This window comes from Nelumbo lutea, chromosome 8 (assembly GCF_056320005.1).
Source record: "Nelumbo lutea isolate HS-2025 chromosome 8, American lotus-T2T, whole genome shotgun sequence".
NCBI classification, from domain to species: domain Eukaryota; kingdom Viridiplantae; phylum Streptophyta; class Magnoliopsida; order Proteales; family Nelumbonaceae; genus Nelumbo; species Nelumbo lutea.
Genome location: NC_142691.1, coordinates 39,784,348 through 39,804,376, shown reverse-complemented (window position 1 = coordinate 39,804,376; position 20,029 = coordinate 39,784,348). Strand labels below are relative to the sequence as shown.

The window sequence follows — 20,029 nt, the reverse complement described above, 5'->3', positions numbered from 1 at the left end:
TCTGTCCATTGAGTGCTCACCCATCATATTCGTGAACGTCAATGTACCGTGAGAGTCTCCCATTTTCTGGTGAGGCCCTCCCACATTGGTCTATGATGCCCCTATCATCATATGAAACACTCTGACAGATCCAACAGCAAATGGATAGCCCAATTTTATGGTGCGTTTCCTCATTACTGAAGGACCCATGTTCATGCTAATGATGGAAGGAACAAAAGTTCGCCCTAGTTTAATTTAGGTCAAACCAAAGTGGCTCCCACTAACTTTCATAAAGCAAGATTTCTTGTGGGCCCTAAATGGCTAGGGTTCCGCACGAATCTTTTTCAGGGGTGTGGGGCCCTCCACTGAGGGAGATCACCCAATGATCTTTAGGGACACCATGGCAATGATGTGCATTCAGCCATGGTGTGTGCAAGATTCACTGTTGTATCTACATGGACCAAGAACTTATGGCCCTTGAATGTAGCACATCACACATCCATACATCACATGCAAGGATAGAATTGATCCAATCAATTAATATTTGTAAAGCCCATTATTAAAGCCCATTTTCAACTATAATATTACCAATTAATATTATCTAGCTATATGGGCTGAATAGCAGTTAATAGTTCGGCCCATATAGCTTTCCTGCAAATAGTGGGCTTTTACACTTTTAACACCTTAAAATTGGGCCTTACGGGTGTGGGCTGAATTAAATCTCTTAATTAACCATCAATCCCTTATCCCAAAAGTGGGAAATTATGGCTGACAATCAGCCTCCATTGAACCACAGATTCGGTCCAACTAGTTTGGACCAATCTGGTTCGAATGGGTCTAGGGTTTGATTTTTAATTAAAGATTTAATTCAAGAAACGATCTAAAATTAAAATTATGAATTAAAGAAAAACAAGAATCAGTCACGGGGCTGTTCGCCAACTCCAATCTGCAAAACAAATGTCAGATCTCAGTTTGCAGTTTCATAAACTGCAAATCATAGATAGTGATTTTCATATTTGCGAAATCTCCTCCTTTGCACCGTCAACTTCGATCATGAATAAAATAAAATAGAAAACCCTACTTTTTCTATTAATATTACATCAGATCGAATACCTATACATTCAGTCTAAAAATTAAAAAAAAATTAGTTACAAACTAGAATGAATAGAACTGCGAAATTGCAGATTTTCTGCGCCAAACAAGATTTCGATCTCCATTTGTACGAACAGCCCATAAATCAAGAAAATAATAAAGAACAGTTCTAAATAAATTCCAGAATTATAAAAATTAATTTCAGATCATTCACCCTTTAACTGGGAACCGATTTCCCAGAAAACCCTAATCTGCGCAAATCGGGTAGAACACCTTTTGCCCATTTGCGTAGGTTCAGATCTAGTCAATTTCGGTTCAAGATTTGAACCATGGCTCTAATACCACTGAACGGATGAGAGATCCATCATATGGAATTCCGAACCCTGCAGGAAGGTTAGGCGAAATTTCAAAAATTTCTCTCTCTCCTATCTGGGAATCGCATTCCCTATTTTAGAAACTGCATTTTTCAATGATCAATCTTGAACCAAGTACCGAACCAGATCTAAATCAAAACAGTAGGAGAGGGATATACCTGATTCGAAAAAATAATATCTTCCAATGGAGGTGTTCACGTCCAAAGAAGGATCCAAAGACTGCTCCCACTGAAGATGACACAGTGTAGGATGGAGCAAAATCAGCAGTGTTCTTCCAAAGAACCAAATCCTTGACCAAGAATTCATTGGAGGGTAGGTGAGCACGAAACCCAATCAGTTTTTCACCAAAAACTGATATCAATAGCACTTCTTGATCACTCCTACAACAATGGAGGTCGAATTGGCTATGGCGGCAACTGGAGGAGAACGCAAGGAGAAGATGGCACAGTCACATTGGTGATGTCTTCTCTCTATGTAAACTGAGATCTGATCTCTGAGATTTGGGATGGGCTGAATAGATCACCCCCTCCTCCTTTTATAGGCTTAAAGAGAGCTCCTAATCTCATTAGGAGTTTCCTAATCCAAATATGTATTTGGATAAGGAATTCTCTTTAAGAGATAAGGATAAGACCTTATCTTATCTGCAGATTAGATCAGCTCTCTCCTAATCTCATTAGGAGGTTTCTAGATCCAAATCTGTATTCAGATCTAGACTCTCTAAGTGGATAGGGTAAGACCCTATCCTATCTGCTGATCCAATTCCAGATCCGCCCCTCTCTTTAATTAGTCCAACTAAACCAGTTCGAAATGGGCTTTAGGCCCAATAAGTCTATGTGCTCAGTAACCTTCCAAACTGCTGCCCAGTTGGGCCTCTTTGTATGGTATGGGACCCAAAAATTGATCTACACATCAGCCACATGGGTTCAGCCCAGCCTCGATTACAAGGTCTGGCTAAATTCACTGAAAAAACAGTGAACCCTCTGAAGCCCATCGCATGGGCTCCTAATGGGCCCAACACTTACACTAAGTGGTCCTTGGGCCAAGCCACCTTATAAAAACCCAGGGACTATGGGAAGATGCAAGATTAGCCCATCAGCAATGGTCTCACACTTAACCTCTCAGTCCATAATGATCATACACTGCCCAACAAGAGAGGATCTCTCACGGCTACAAGGAACAGTGTTGCACTCTCTTCTCAAATGGATCCCGGGAATTAAAACCTTTTGCAAACATTTTGAAACCATAATATATATATATATATATATATGTATGTATATCCGTATATAAATATATTTTGCAAAACAAATTTCAATGATTGAAATCGGCTACCAGCAATCTTGGTTTCCAGCAAAGAATGTGCATCCTCGATCATTACCTTTGTCCGACAAAGGGGCTGATCCTCTCACTATGATCACTAACTCAAATAACTTCTTGGACTGTCCCAACAGACCCAAGTTTTGACCCCCTCTAAGGATCTCACTGATTGGCATATCAAAGACAGCCCAATCCGACACCTAGTGCAATATCATAATCGAGTATAGGGGTCAGGTGTAACATTCCAGTTTTGCCCACTAATCACCAAGGTCTAGGGCAATACTGGAAATCTTGTCCGGTTCAGGGTTTCAAGTAAACCTACACTGCATGTACCTCGGGTCTCGGCCTAGCAGTTGAGACAGGCCACCCCAACACTTGGCGGCACATCAATGTCAGCCTTAGTAGGATAAATCTCCCTAGACTTATCCAACAACTATGAACATTCTAAACTAACACGAGTCTCATAATTGCGGTCTCCAACGCATATCCCCAAAAGGATGTGGGCAATTCTGAGAGTGTGAGAAGTGACCGGACCAAGTCTAGCAGTGTCCTATTCCTCCTCTCTGAAACATCGTTAAGCTGGGGTGTTGCAGGAGGAGCCAACTGTGAGATAATCCCATTGACCTTCAAGTAGTCTCTGAATTCGTCAGAGAGATACCTGCCACCTCGATCTGATCGAAGGGCCTTAATTTCTCTCCCTAATTGTTTCTCGACCTCTTGTCTGAATTCTTTGAACTTTTCAAAGAATTCAGATTTATGTCTCATTAGGTACACATAACCATATCTTGAAAAATCATTGGTAAAGGTGATGAAATACACGTGTCGATTGCATGTCCTAACACTTAGGGGACCACATACATCACTATGTATAAGGTCAAGTGTGCCTGTGCATCTTTCAGCCTTACCGTTAAATGGCCACTTTGTCATCTTGCCTCTAAGGCAAGGCTCACAAGTGGGAACATTTTTGATGGTTAGAAAACCCAAAGGACCATCCTTTACTAATCTTGTGTTTCGGTCAATACCGATGTGGCCAAGATGGTAATGCCACAGGCACGTGGAACTTACCAAGTCACGAGTCATTTTCTTGGGGATTTTGACCGACGTAGTTTTGGTTAGATTAGTTTCTAGAGAAGGATGTAGAATATAAAAACCATTCTCCAATTCCCCGCATGCGATGAATTTATTTTTCCTTTTGATAGTAATCACATTACTAAAAGAGACAGCATATCCATCCACACATAGTTTAGAAACAAAAATCAAAATTATTCTTATATTTTGTACATAAAGACAATCTTTCATTACAAGAATCCCTTCTCTAAAATTCAATTCTACGGTTCCTATCGCCATAGCTGCTACGCTTGCAGAAGTCCCCAAGTAAAGTGTCACTTCTCTTTCACTCAGCCTTCTGCTTACTTTGAACCACTGTAATGAATTACACGCATGAGTTGAAGCCCCAGAGTCAACACACCAGGACACAGAAGTCACTAATAAATTAGTTTCCATGACACAAGTTTCGAAAGTAGCTTTCTTAGATTCCAGGTAGGTGGGACAATTCCTCTTCCAGTGGCTGGCCTGCTTGCAGAAGTGACAGGCATCGGATGCCTTGTCTTTCTTTTGTTTTTTAGATTTGGTGGCTTTCTTCTAAGGCTTTCTCTTTGCCTTCCTCTTCTTGCCAAATTTGCCAGTTTCAACAAGCATGGCTATCGGCTCATCCTTCCTTATGAGTTCCTCAGCTCTTTGCAACATATTGCTGAGCTCTTGGACACTAACATTCAACTTGTTCATATTGTAATTCATAATGAATGGGTTGAAGGATGGAGGCAGAGAGTTGAGAATAGCATCGATCTGTGTGACCAGATCTAGCCTGGAACCAAGGGCCTCCAGCTCATTTATGTAGCCTATCATCCGAAGACAATGGTCATGCACTTGCTGCCCCTTAGTCATCTACACGGTCATGAACTGTTTCAGGACCTTTTGTTGAGTAGAACGATTATGCTCTTCGTATATAGTCTTTATACTATCCAATATGTCTTTGGCGAGTTCGATCTGATCGAACTGCCTCTGTATCGGATTGTCCAAAGAGGCTATAATATAGCAGCGGGCCAGAGAGTTTTATCTATAGTATTTTATGGATAAAAGGCCTGCCAGACCCAACTTATATTTCGAGATGGGCCAGGCCTCGGCCCAGGCTAGCCTTTATCATAATAGATGCAAAGCTCAGCCCTGTCAATGATAAATCTACACGTTACCACTTTGCTCCTCATCTTGCTCATGCCGTGACACCATCTGACTATGGGTTTTAATAAACTTCAGAAAACCTCACTTGTACATTATTTGCCTCCAAAAAACACCATCACCTTCCCCACCATTTATATTGACAATTTTTTCAAATCAAATCGGTTATATCATTTTTTTTATTTCTCTAAACCGAAATTAAATCGGTATCATCGGTTAATTGGTTTGTCAATTTTGGTTTTTGATCTATTCGGTTCTTCAAATTTTTATATTTATAATATATATTATATAAACGTATACAATATTGTATTATAAATATTATAAAAATATCTAATATATATATATATAACGTTTATAAATATAATATATGTATATATTTATATAATACATATAGAATATACATATTAATATATATACACTAATTGGTTAAATTAACCGCCAATTTTTTTCTAAATAAACCAAAAACTAAACCAGTTCTTCCGTTTTTCAAAAGTACCAAACCAAACCGAATCGATCAATTCGATTAACCACATTTTTCGATTAAATCCGGTTTTTCGATTTTTTTATAGACACCCCTATCCATTTACATGTTGGCGTTCACTTTGTTAATATGAGTTATGAGTGATACATTTTATTCCAAATGTAGCTGAAGTGTTGTTCTTTTACATGGGACCATATGTTAAAAGTAAACCCATCCATCTCATTCAAAATAACTGTTATTCCTTTACGTGGGACCTACATGTTAGGAGTTGACTTTGACCATGGCCGGTAAAAGCTGTCCATTTGAATTTGTTACTCCTGACTCGTAATTGCTTATTTTAATAATACAAATCTATGAAAAATCAAAATCCTCACAAGAGTGATAATATGAGGATCTCTCTCTCTCGAGAAAATAAAGGGAAACTAGAAGATAATTAATAGGAAAATCGGATTTTTATGAACAACATTGGGTCTCTATTTGGTAAGTTATTATTAACCTCATCTATGCCATGTGTAGGGTTGAAAAAGAAGATAACTTTTATGTTACACATTGTTGTTTTGACTAGGTCTTTAAAACCTATGACATATATTGGCAACATGTGTGCCCCCATGTTAGGAACAAAGAAATAGAATTTGACTCCCTATTTCTTAATTTTCTTTTCATTGCTTCTCATTTTCTGATTTTTTGATTTTATTTTCTTGTCCGTTAGCTGTGAACTTGTATTTCCATTGACAAACCAAAACACTCTAATGTAAATCATTCTGGTTTTCTTTTTCTTTCTTCTTGTTTCATTTCTTATTCTTTAAGCTTTCCTAACCTTTATTTTTTCTCAGTGATCCCTTGGTATTTCTTCTTTGTCCCTATCTCTTTCAGGTACGATTCCCTCCCTCCTCCTCTCCCCAGCTTTTTTTTTTCCTTTTTCTTTCTTTGTTGTGTGTGCATTGTTTTTTTTTTCCTTGAGCTTACAGATTCTGTTTTTCTTGGGTAGTTTCGTATTTTGTTTGTTCTAGTTGACTTTTCCTTTTTCTTTCTTTGTTGTGTGTCCATTGTGGTTTTATTCATTTGTATCCCTCTTTATGTGAACTCTGTTTCTAAATTTAAATTTCTGTGCTTTTAATTTTAGTGCAATTTATTAAAGTGTTTTTAAGCCTTAATGTCTAAATTCGTTCTGTAATGCTCAGATTAAATTCATATGAATTCTTTTGCCAAATTTAAATTTTAGTTATTTTGATGTGGTTGGATTTCTGTACAACTTAAATTCATGTCTCAGATTTGGAAATTCTTTATTCTCTTGTAAGGTATATTGTGAACAGAGATATTGCAACAAATAATGAGGTCTCTAGGTTTAAATTCATTTCATCAATATGCATTATCTTTGATTAGTTTTCTTTTTAAATTTTCAATTATTTTTATTGATTGTTTCTCCTTTTAATCCAAGAGAGCAATAAGTCAAATAGTATGGAGAATTATTATTCCATACTGTAGGCTACCAATATTTTGTATTGTCTACAAGTGGAACCCAAGTTGATGATGGTGGCCTGGTGGGGGTTTTAGGTAAGTTCAGTTTTTGTTCACCTTTGTTGGATTTAGAATTGTCTATTTGTGGTGACTTAGGTTTTCATGGAATTACTTATTCCATTCAACAAAAGCTTATATGAAATTATAAGTTAATAAAAATGGGATTTGTTAAAATATGGATATCTTGTATAACGAGTGTCCTAGTGCGGTCAAGAAATATTTTTCATGTCATGTTATAAATATTAAATGGTCTTTAGAACCTATATTAAATACATGCAACATGTGTGCCCCTATTTTAGGTAAAACCAAACAAACCTGGCTCTATTTTTGAACTTTTGTCTCGTGTTCTTTATTTTCTTCAATTTTTTTTTTCTTTTCATTTCTTATTTGTTAGTTTTGTGCTTCTGTTTTCTTTAACAAATGGAAATACCAATTATGAAAATTTTTCTTCTTTCTTTTTAATTTTATTATCCTTTATGCTCTCTTAATCTCTCTTTTTTCAGTGTTCTCATAGTATTTCTAATTTATACCTATCTCTTTTAATTAGTTTTCTTCTTTTTTTTTTCTTTCCTCACTCTTTACAGCCACATTTGGCCATGTGCAAGTATTGTTTTTTAACTTTATAAATTGTAAGTATTCCTTAATTTTGTATTTCTTTGCTCTATTTGCACTTCCTAGTTTTTCATGAATTTCTTATATTTTTGTTGTTTTTATAATATAGTTTTAGTATTTAATTTGTATTTCTTTGTTATCAAATATGAATTTCTATTCCTTTTGAATGTGATTGGATATAACTGTAATGCTTTTGTCTTGAATCTATGTCTTAAATTTGAAATTCATATCTCTATTATCATGCAGGTTAGGGTATGGAGATGAAGTGGCAATTAATGAAATATTTCGGTTTCAATTCAATTTGTCAATAGACAATTTTGCTGTTGATAATTTTCTTTTAGATATATTTTTATTTATTGTTTTCTCCTTTAGATATAAGAGAGCAAAAAGTTGATTAGTTTGAAGATTATTGTTGGATATAATGGGCTATCTGAATTCTACGTTGCCTACAAGTGGATGCCAAGTTGATGATGCCCTTGTTAGTGGTGGGGGTTTTAGGTAAGTTCCCTTTTCTCTTTTGTCTGTTAGGTATAAAGGCATTCATTTGTAGTTATTTAGGGTCGCATTAAATTACTTTATTCTGTTTTGCTTGCATTATATATGGTAAAGGTTCATCGTTTTCTTTTAAGAAATTATATATGGATGTTCTTTTGCTTGCACGTTAAACTTTTTGTGTTTCACATGAGTATAATTACTGATATTCTTGTTTTTTATGTAATAATTAGTCAACTTTGTTTACTATTTTGCATATAAATAAATTTTTATCTTGTAAAAAAATCATTGGTCTTTGTAATATTGTTTGTACTTGTGAACTATATATAAACTACAAATTATGAAATATATTAAAATTGTAATAATGATTTAAATTTGAATTTTAGTGGTTATGTGATAATAGATTAATTAGCAATAGCTTTTTTGTTGTTATTTTATTTTATACACAAAGTAAACTATTCAACTAAGATAGTTCCAAAATACGAAATTTTTATCCAACATCCCAGTCAGGAGGATTAATGTCTTACCACAAATAAGCTTTATACAAAGTGAAAGCTGACCCCATATAGTTTGGATAAGGTTTGGGTTATGATGATGTTGATGTAGACTCAACTAATATTGTCTAATGCTTGATAATGATAGAGAAAAATAGTAGATGGATGAAGTACATTATTGAAAATCTTTTTTTTTTTTTTGAATTTAACTTGCATGTCGAACCATTTATGTTGGATATGCTTATGCATTAATATTGCTGTGGGGAGGCAAACTTTCTTGTGTAACTAATTGTTGATGCAATATAGTCCATGTTATTGCAACTATGGCTCAGTCTGTAAGGTGTATAAATACGAATATGTAGAGCACCAAATCTTATACCTTGTATTATTTTGTATATATTTGTACTGTACATATTTGTTTTTGTACGCTTCCCAAACTGAGCCTCGGTTTCCAAGGAGTAGAAATACAAATATGTAGAGTGCAAAACCCTTTATTTTGTATGTATTTATACTCTACATATTTGAATTTGTACTCTTTGGAAGGACTACAAATACAAATATATAGAGTGCAAAACCTTATATTTTGTATTATTTTGTATGTATTTGTACTGTACATATTTGTATTGTAGTCCTTCCAAACTGAGCCTAAGCAATAATAGATGATTGTTTTTCCTTGTCATGAATGAATTGCTTTGAAATCTTATGGTTTAAATGTTGTGGATTGGTTATAGCTTATATATCATGAATTGAAATATCACATAGGGGTACGCATAGTGTAATAAGTGTATGATGAAAAGGCTTTTGAAAATTTCAACACACCGATGCATTTTCTTAAATTATTAATTAAATGTTTCTTTAACAGTTAATTCACTAAGGCTGTCTTTGGTTTGAAGGAAAAAGTAGGGAAAGGAAGGTAAAGGTATGAAAACCTTTACAAAGCTTGTATAGGTTTTCCTACCTTTCCCTTCCTTTCCCTACTTTTTCTTTCAAACCAAACATAGCCTAAAAGAAAAGCAATAAGCATTTTGAGGCATGAAGTTACTTACATGTCTTTATGAAATATTTAGGGACTACTAAAAGAATTGTTTTGAAAATTTAAAAAACTACCTAATGTACATTTGTAATGCTAACTTAACATTTTTTCCCTTAACAGTCACAATGGGAAATTTAGCTATGGATATGCAAGCTCTCGGGGGAAAAGGTCTTCAATGGAAGATTTCTATGAGACGAGAATTGACGGTGTTGATGGGGAGATAGTTGGTCTCTTTGGAGTCTTTGATGGTAAGTAGATACATATAATGAGTAAATTACAAATGCCTCCCTGGGATTTTTGTCAAATACAAAGACTTGCCCTTGGATTTTAACCGTTTACTTCTTGCAATTTCGGGTTGGATTACTTATTCCACCCCTCCAACTCCAATAACATGCAATCAGTTTTTGCAATATATAGGAGTGTGTATTTGATATTTAATTTTTTTTTAAATTTCATTTTATACCCTCTTTGATCATTCTTCTTGAATATTATATAAATAAAACTATCCTTATATATACTTCTTTGAGGGACAATTTTTTTGCCATGATAGTAAAGTATGAATGAAAAGTTGAAAATAGAGTTATGAAAGAATAAAAAAAAAATATAAGTTAAGATAAAATCCATTGTCCAATGTTGGTCCTGGATATATGGGGTTTTGGCATGTTTTTGCACAATGTTGAAACTCTTTTTTATCAAAGTTACTCTCAGACTTGAACCTGCATTATCATACTTGTGAGGTCAGGATTTTACCATTGCATCAATAAATAGCGCTTAAAAAATAAATTTGAGGTTATACAAATACGTTTAGTGTTTATAAAATAAGGGTGCTTTCCATTAGGCTCGGTTTGGAAAGAGTACAAATGCAAATATGTACAGCGTAAATACATACAAAATAATACAAAATATAAGATTTTTCACTCTACATATTTGCAGTTGTACTCCTTCCAAACTCAGCCTTATGGATTTGTAGTAAAATATATTTTTATGTCTAAATTGTTTCTCCCACGTTAACAAATCCCCTCTAATTTCTAATTGTATTTTCCGCTGGTTATATTTTCTGGCCTTGTAAATGAGCATTTATGAATGAATTTCGCCTTCTAGGCTTAAAAACAAAAGCCTCTAGTTTGGTGGTTAAAAGGGGTATAAGCCATTAGGTAACCTCCCAATGTTGTATAAGTATTTGACCCAAACCTCAGGAGTGGTACAAACAATTTATCCTATTTTTATTGTGTTATATTGTTATTCTTTGCAAAAGTTAGAAATTTGGATGCAGTATCCTAAAATATGACAGTATTAACTCCATCTCTTGCAGACAGCTGTTGATAAAATTGGAATCCTTCTAGTTGTAAAATATGAAATATGTACCTTGGAGATGTTTTAAAATTTTCAATTGAAAAATTTTTTCACATTTACAACTCTTGTGGTTGTTTCAGGTCATGGGGGTGCTCGAGCTGCAGAATATGTGAAAGAAAACCTTTTTAGTAATTTGATCAGGCATCCAAAGTTCATATCTGATACCAAATCAGCCATAGGTGCTTGTTCTTATTCTAACATCAATATAAAAGCTTCTTATTTTATGTAAATCTTTTCCAACAGTTCTTTGTCTGGTTTTGCCCCATTTTTTCCTATTTGTACAGCGGATGCATACAACCATACGGACTCAGAATTTCTCAAATCAGAAAACACTCAGACTAAAGATGCTGGCTCAACAGCTTCTACAGCAATACTTGTTGGTGATCGTTTGCTAGTTGCAAATGTTGGGGATTCCAGGGCTGTTATTTGTAGGGGTGGGAATGGTACGAAATTATATACTAAACTATTGTGCTTTTTTTTTTTTTCTATTGGTAACTTAATAAAGGATTTTCATAAAATGATTTCTTTTTTTTTTATCCAAATTCCAAAGGAGATAGCAAGAAAATAGACAAAACAACAGGAATACATCCTTTTAGACTAACAATTGTAAGTAATAATAAATGGGCAGTGCCAATTAATATGCATAGTAGAAACTTTAATTTAGTACCATAAATAATAAAATTCATGCTAGGTAAAAGAAACTAGGAAAGGTATATAAACAAGCCAAAAGTTTTTTCAAGTGAATTATGACTCTTAGATAAGCTACAAACTTCAATCAACTACATAATTTAAAGTAAGAAAGAAGAATTCCTAAAATACCCTTCTGAATCTCCTGAAGTAGGGATTCTTTAGATCTCAATGGATCTAATGAACCTTCACCCTATGGGGCCTAAATATTACCATTCAAGCATAAAGTAGGAACTCCTTTATATTTTATACTTTAGTACTCTTGCATCACCTTGTCAGAGAAGATTAATGACCTATGGATAAAACCTAGTACTATTATTCTATTGTCTAATCATCATTATTGATAAGGAGAGAGCTTGAAGATAATGTTGGTCATAAAATTATAGCTGGATTGACAAAATATAAGGTTTTCTTTTAGAATGCAAATTAATGCATGCAAAGTAGAGTGAAGGAAAGGATATAAGACAAATCTAGGGCTATAATCATTAAATGCTTTTTTCGTATCGTCTGTTTGCTTTATTTTGCCATCATCTAAGAAAGACATCCTCCATTCGATCTATAGCTATAGCTGTTTCACGAGATCACAAGCCCGACCAAACTGATGAACGACAACGAATTGAAGATGCTGGAGGTTTTGTGATATGGGCTGGTGAGGAAATCATCTTATTTAGCTTTTATAGCCTATTAATTTTTACTGTTAGTGTAAATGAATAAAAAATTTTGCTACAGGTACTTGGAGAGTTGGTGGTGTTCTTGCTGTTTCTCGTGCATTTGGTGACAGACTTTTAAAGCAGTTTGTTGTTGCAGATCCTGATATTCAGGTTTGAATCTAGAAACATTATATGGTTTACATCTTCCTATTTCTTAAAGTAAGCGAATCTGCTAGGATATAGTCCAAATTAATCAAACTCACGCAATGCAATAGTGGTCTAATCTGAGATATCTTATCAGAATTGGATTACTAGTCATTCATTTTAATCTTTTACATTGAAATTTATTTTTGAGTTGATAAGGTGCTCCTAAATTCCTCTGCACACCTTTTATTCATTATTTCAGCTTATAAGATCTTGTCAAGTGTTCAAAATTTCAGCCTACTGAAAAATACAAGTTTTTTTTTTTCTATTACAAGGAAAATCTCCAATAAGATTTTGTCAAGTGTTCAAAATTCAGTGGTTCCTACTTTATGGATGGCCAGGTTCCCTCCAGATGGCTAAAATATATGTAGGGGAAAATAGTATTAAGAACTCAACCAATATTATCAAGCTTGAATGGATTTTTCAGATTAGATATGCATTAATTATATTTTGAAAATTTATAGCCATTGTGTTATGGTTGTTATTGTTAAGGTTCTTCCTTCCCTTCTCCCCTCCAATGTGTGCTTGTGTGTGTTAATTATATTGCTTTTTAAACTGCAGGAGGAAGTGGTTGACAGCTCCCTGGAATTTCTTATTTTGGCAAGTGATGGGCTGTGGGATGTTGTCTCAAATGAGGTTTCCTAATATTTTTCATTTTTAAATTTCATTATGGTGCATTTGGTATGCATTGAATTGGTTTTCCTTTTGGATGGAAAAGTTAAAAGCTGCTTCCAATGTAAAAGTTTCCTAGAAGTTGAAAAGTTGGGAAGGGAATCTATAACTCATTTTTCTCCAACTTTTCTTTTCTTGTAACTCTACAACACTTTTCTCATTTTCCATTGTTTGGTCACCATGTTAATTGATATGATTTTGGCTATGGTCCATCCAAGAGGTGGTACACCATTGACCTAAATTGATGGATAATGTTTTCCAATAATACGATAGAATCAGGGACAAAATCTTCTATGGAATTGCTTCATTGAAGAAGAATAATTAATTTGCTTGGTTTCTAAATTCTTCCAGGAGGCTGTTTCCATGATCAAATCAATTGAGGATTCAGAGCAAGCAGCCAAGAGGTTGATGCAGGAAGCATTGCAAAGAGGGAGTGCTGATAATATTACTTGTGTTGTTGTTCGTTTCATGGACAAGCAAGGGGAAACTGCTCAAAGCAGCTCTCAATAAGCATTAGTGCTTCAATCTGATCTGTGTACCTGACGCATATGGATTGGAATAAAATTCCTATTACAAGAACAACATTGTGGAATTGAAGTCCAATTTCTAGAACAAAAAAGAACCTTGTTTCAGGCTGGGCATTTGTATTCATATTTTCAGCCTCTAGTATTGAGATATATGAATTTAGGTTTGTCCCTATTTACCTGGCTTTGGGACGTAGCAAGTATTGTTCTGTATGAATTTGTAAAGACTAAAGATAGTTTTACTTTGGGTGTTGTAGTTGGAACTTGATTTACATCCTTATTGTAAATTACTTTTGCAAGCAGTCCTCACATTGATGATATCATTCTCTTATTTCAATTTACTTGGAACAATGTAGTCACATGTCACCAAACAGAAGCCTTGCATCCATTTTGAGGAACAATGACATACATACCCTAAGACACCTTTTTGCTTTATTTTTCCAAGGTAATAGTTAGAACTGTAGGGTCCATTGCTTAATACATGGTAAAATCTCAGGTTGGCAAGCATGAGAAAATTGGTTGAAGATTTTGAGAATATCCTCCAAATTTGATAATGGCATTTTAGTATCTAGTTCTACTGGGGGCCACAAACCCATAAAGTAATACTTTTATGTCATGATAGGCATAGAATATCAAAGAGATTTTACCTAGGGCCCAAGCCAAAACACTTGATACTATATTCATTTTTAAGCACTTACACTAAATTGAAACAACTTATTGTCAGATAGTGTATGCCCTTAGCTCCAATCAAATTGATGTACATAAACATTTATCAATAAATGAATAAAGTATGATATTTATAAATATAACCCTAGCAAGTGTACTACTTATCAAGTAGTATAAAAATATCATTCCCACGAGGATTTAACAAAATAAGTATTAGAACCGCAGTCTTCCCTAATTATGTGGACAATTGAAATTCAGATTTGAGCAAGAATTACTGAAAATAAAAACTAGAAAAAGAAAATAGAAGCAAGGGTGATCACTAACAGAATATGCAATGGATGAAATCGCTAAGGCTTTTGGTCCATCTAACCATTGTAATGAATATTAATGGATTCGACTAACCAAGATTACTTGTCATTCCCATAAGTTGAGGTCTTTCCAATTTTATTTAATATTCTCTCTCAAGATATATTAAAACTATGCCCATCAAGTAACCCTTCGATCTCTCGAGTAGAGCTCTCAAGATGAAAGTGCATTAAATCCAAGGAAAACCATTAAATTCACATGAATCATGTATATATATCTCTATATACCATTCAATTCACACTATGAACTATTCAGTCGATTATGTGAATTCCTCTCTCGATTCATTCACATGAAAAAAATCAATTAAAAGGTGGTTAAGCTCTTAATTGCATTAAGCACAATAATTCATAGACTATATGGAAATCACAATTTTGGATAAATCATAAACATAAAAATATATCCATTAACTTGGTTAGGCTTTTCATAGCCCTAGCAAGAAACAAATCAATTCATGATAAAAGAGTTAAAACAAACAAAGGGAAAGAAAGAACTCTTGAATTCGCCTATGGTGTTGAGATCTCCTCTTCTTGCTGCCACCTTCTTCTTGAGGTTTCTTGAATTCTTGATCACCTTCCCCAAGTTTCTTGATTTGTTTTATCCTTTCTTGATTGATTGCTCCTTTGCTTCTTGATTCAATCTAGAGATTGAGTGATGCCTAAAGCTAGTCTGCCCCCCCCCCCCCCCCTTTATATAGCTTAAAGGGGAGGGGGTGGTCTCCTACTTCCTCTTGAAGTTTATCTTGCAAGAATAGAAAGCCCTAGTCTAATCCTACTCTTATCTCTTTATCTAGTGAACTCAATCCCTTTATCTTTCTAAGATTATATCAAGAATTTAGATTTGGAAGGACTCTTCTCAGTTTCTTGTTCTTAGATTCGTATTAGACCTCCTCTGCAAATTGGGCTGCTGCCAGGCTTTTCTGCAAGTTGGGCTTCAGTTGTGGATTGGGCCTTCTAGTGAATTTTCCTTGGCTTCGGGCCTAGATTTGACTTCGATGCAGGCCCAATCTGCTAAATCGCAAAACACAAAAGTTGTGGCGTTTTCTCTTATCTTTCCAGTGGGTCTTGAATCAGCCCAATCAGAGTTCGGGTACGCGAGTTAGGCCCAAATTACTGAATGATGCCGAAACTATGAAAAATCATCCGATTTGCCTTTCTTTGCTTCTGATGCCTTCATTCATGCCCTGAACCGAAATACAACAAATATGAGTCCAATTATGTACTAATTCAATATGAAAGCCAAAATATTTGAGGATAAAAATATGATAAATTCTACTCTCATCAAATCTCCCCACACAAAAAATTTGCCCGTCCTCAGGCAAGACAAAACTCAAAACAAAATTAAAACAGGAACCAACTAACTAAAAGATTATTTTGGAGTTTTCTCAACAGGATATTTGTTATCCCGCATGCATTGATCTAGTATTAATGGTCCTTCCATTCATCCACTTCTTTTCCTCTTTAACTTATCAAAGAATAATCTTAAATCGCCAATCCTCATGTCCCCAAGTAAAATCGACAATCAAGGGAAACAAGCATCTCCTCGCATGAATAATTTAGGACTAGAGTAAGCCCTCTTTGTTTTCACAATAACATGCAGCAAGATTCAAAAATACCCTCTCACAACTTTTCATGACAAAATCAGGAATGTTATTACCATAAGCTTGCTTATGTATCGCATCTCCACCACTTATGATGAGTTCAATGCATCAAAAGGTGAATTAGGGTTTGGGATCTAGGAATGAGTGCATTTTTATGCTCCATCTCACCCTTCTTTTTATTGTTTTTAGTGTGAGTGCATTTTATGCTCCATCTCACACTTATTCAGGAAATAAATTTTTTTCTTGGATAAATCACGTTCCAATCCATGAACTTATTATCAAGGTCTCAACATGCCTAATAAGACTAGTTATAGAATAATCAAATCATGTTTGTCTATCAAAAGCCAAATGCTCACAAGGGTCAAATCTGTATTGCATCTTGCCCATTGATCATTCCCACTACTAAGGTACATTCCATAGCCAAAAATTTCAGTTAGATTTGCATGCATCCTTTCTTGTCTATCCCACCTAAGCACATGATTCAAGGTGGTTTCAATCATTCAAAAACAAGTCTCTAAGGAGCAGAAATTTTGAAAGGAAATGTTAGCGAGTGATAATCAAAGCATGCTAGAGTCTGGGAAAAAATTTACCCCCTTAATCCTCCCCCACACTTAAGATATACATTGTCCTCAATGTATGAAATAAGAACAAGGAGAGAAAGATTTAAGAGGACTTCCCTGAATGCCTTGTTGAGATCCTGTAGATGTGAGATATGAAAAAAATTACTCATAAGAGAGAGAAAAAATGAACAAAACAAATAACTAAACTTAATGGGTTGCCTCCCACAAGCACTCTTTTTAAGTCATGAGCTTGACTTCCAACTTTCTTTCATGGCGGTTTCAAGGAGAGAATGGACCCATGGTGGATGGGTTGCTCTCCTTCAATATAATGCTTCAACCGCTGTCCATTTACCTTGAATGTACTCCCATCATCATTATGTAGTTCAATTGCTCCATGAGGGAATACCCTAGCCACTTCAAAGGGTCCGCTCCACCTGGTTTTTAATTTCTGATGTTTACCCCTTTCATCCTTCATGGGTGGGTTTAAACCTGGAATAGGGGCCTGCACAATAGATGGGAGGAGTTTGCGTGAGATGGAGGTAAACTAATAAAAGATGTATAATGAGTTGCAATTTCAAAAGAGTTTAGCTCAGAAGTCAAATTTCGCAGTTCTGATTTCAGTACAAACATTTACTCTGCTTGTTGCAATTTATTAGGACTATTGTTAAGTGCAACTTTGAGCGTGTCTTTTGATTTGGATTTATCTACTTCAGCTGCCCAAACATCAATGCTATCAATTGCATATATTTCATGCTCAATTGTGTTGGGACATTTCATGGTTTTAAATACATTAAACACCACTTCTTCACCATTGATTCTAAGAGTAAGTAGACATTCTTTCACATCAATTAAAGCATTACACGTAGCAAGAAAGGGTCTCCCTAGAATCAACGGCATTGTCTTATCTTCCTCCATATCCAACACAATGAAATCAGCAGGAATGATGAAATTACCCAGTTTGACTAAAACATCTACTATTCCCCTAGGATATTTAATGCTTCGATCAGCTAATTGTAGGATAATATTTGTAGATGTTAGTTCATGCAGTCCAAGTTTTTCAAAAATAAAATAAGGCATTAAATTTATAATGGCACCTAAATCACATAAAGCTTTTTCAAATTCAGTATTCCCTATGGTGCAAGGTATAGAAAAACTCTCTGGATCCTTAAACTTTTGGGGCAATTTCTTTTGATGAATGGCTGAGCACTCTTCGTTTAACTTCACCATCTCACCGTCCTCCCATTTCCTTTTTTTTCAACATCACCTCCTTCAAGAATTTGGCATATTTCGGCATCTGTGACAATACCTCAAGAAGGGGGGGGGGGGGGGGTTAATATGTATTTTTTTGAAAACTTCTAAAAATTTCTCAATTTGTCTATCTAAGTTAGCTTCAAAGTTCTTCCAGGGTAAGGGATAGGGAGTTTAATTACATCTAAATTCAGTTTCGGTGTACTTCCCTCATCCTCCTTTTGTAAATCGGCCACATCAGCTTTCTTATCATCTTTTTGGATTTCGCCAATTGTCTTCCCACTTCTTAAGGTTATGGTGTTTACTTGCTCTCTGGGATTCTTCTCCGTGTTGTTGGGTAGTCGTCTCTCTTTTCTTTTCGACAACAGATTTACAATCTACACCACTTGAACTTCTAAGTTTCTAATCAATGCTTCATGGCTTTGGAATTTTGCTTCAGTAGTATTGATGAACTTAGAAATCATCTCCTCTAGATTATTCTTTTTTTCTTTTGGGGGCAGTTGTGGTTGGAATCCCATGGGTGCCTTTTGCTGATTGTTGCTCCATGAAAAGTTTGGATGAGTCCTCCACCCTGGGTTGTATGTATTTGAGTATGGGTTGAAATTTGACCTGCTAGCATGAGAGATAAAATTAGCATTCTTATGGGCAATAAAAGGACTATTTATTAGACAATTAGAATTAATATATCCTATTTATCCACATAAATCGCATGAGATGCTAGATGATAAATTAATGGTTGAAATATTAAAAGTCTCAAGCTTCTTATTCAAATTAGCAATTTGCACAGACAAGGCTGCAAGGGAATCGATGTGGTGTACTTCCCTCTGATTGGATCGGCCATTGCTCCATTGGTAGTTATGTTAGACAGATTTGTATGCCCTTAGCTTCAATCAGAATGATGTACTTTTTGAGTTTATTGTAAATGAATAAAAGTGCATATTTGATTCATGTTCCCTTGGTATGTTTTTGTATAATACCCTTAAACTGGACACTTAATGAGGCTCATGCTAGTTTAGAATGTTCATAGCCAGTGGGTCGGTCTGGAAAGACCTATCCTGATAAGGCTGACACTGTGGTGCCACCAAGTCGGTTGGGGTGTACTAGATATCAAGTAGTATAAAAATATCATTCCCGTGGGAATTTAACAAAATAAGTATTAGAACCATAGTCTTCCCTAATTATGTGGACAATTGAAATTCATATTTGAGCAAGAACTACTGAAAATAAAAACTAGAAAAAGAAAATAGAAGCAAGGGTGATCACTAACCGAATATGCAATGGATGAAATCACAAGGGCTTTTGGTCCACCTAACCAATGTAATGAATATTAATGGATTCGATTAACCAAGATTACTTGTCATTCCCATAAGCTGAGGTCTTTCCGATTTTATTTAATATTCTCTCTCAAGATATACTAAAACTATGCCCATCAGGTAACCCTTCGATCTCTCGAGTAGAGCTCTCAAGATGGAAGTGCATTAAATGCAAGGAAAACCATTAAATTCACATGAATCATGTATATATATATATATATATATATATATATACCATTCAATTCACACTATGAACTATTCAGTCGATTATGTGAATTCCTCTCTCGATTCATTCACATAACCCAAATCAATTAAAAGGTGGTCAAGCTCTTAATTGCATTAAGCACAATAATTCATAGACTATATGAAAATCACAATCTTGGATAAATCATAAAGATAAAAATAGATGGATCAGCTGATAAGATTGGGCCCAGACCCTATCCACTTAGAGAGTCCAAAAGCTAAATGAGATTTAGAACTGGAAGCCTTCTAATCAGATTAGGAGATGGCTGATCTGATCTGTAGATAAGATAAGTGTTATCCCTTATCACTTAATGGGACTACT

The 20,029-nt window shown here is 35.0% G+C and overlaps 1 protein-coding gene across 5 annotated transcripts; it reads left to right on the top strand.

Annotated features, from left to right (window-relative positions):
• Window positions 1-6,073: 6,073 nt before the first annotated feature.
• LOC148843878 (putative protein phosphatase 2C 59) lies at window positions 6,074-14,051 on the top strand. Of its 5 annotated transcripts, none has more exons than XM_088959789.1 (11): window positions 6,088-6,226; window positions 6,309-6,348; window positions 7,578-7,622; window positions 7,978-8,103; window positions 9,745-9,872; window positions 11,058-11,156; window positions 11,262-11,420; window positions 12,227-12,313; window positions 12,394-12,485; window positions 13,080-13,154; window positions 13,542-14,051. In XM_088959789.1, exons 4-11 carry the CDS (start codon window positions 8,027-8,029, stop codon window positions 13,698-13,700), a joined length of 876 nt encoding a protein of 291 aa, XP_088815915.1. In that variant the 5' UTR covers window positions 6,088-6,226; window positions 6,309-6,348; window positions 7,578-7,622; window positions 7,978-8,026; the 3' UTR covers window positions 13,701-14,051. The 5 variants fall into 5 exon arrangements, with proteins under 5 accessions (XP_088815914.1, XP_088815915.1, XP_088815916.1 ...); XM_088959790.1 differs by having other exon boundaries at window positions 7,852-8,103; XM_088959788.1 differs by lacking the exon at window positions 7,578-7,622 and having other exon boundaries at window positions 6,074-6,226.
• The last annotated feature ends 5,978 nt before the right edge of the window (window positions 14,052-20,029 follow it).

What these genes read in the sequence shown, in the direction of transcription:
- LOC148843878 (XM_088959788.1), top strand. Translation starts at nt 8,027, where the DNA reads ATGGGCTATCTGAATTCTACGTTGCCTACAAGTGGATGCCAAGTTGAT. An exon ending in GTTAGTGGTGGGGGTTTTAG is followed by an intron (nt 8,104 to 9,744) that starts GTAAGTTCCCTT and finishes TTCCCTTAACAG; the next exon opens with TCACAATGGGAAATTTAGCT. An exon ending in TATTTGTAGGGGTGGGAATG is followed by an intron (nt 11,421 to 12,226) that starts GTACGAAATTAT and finishes TTCGATCTATAG; the next exon opens with CTATAGCTGTTTCACGAGAT.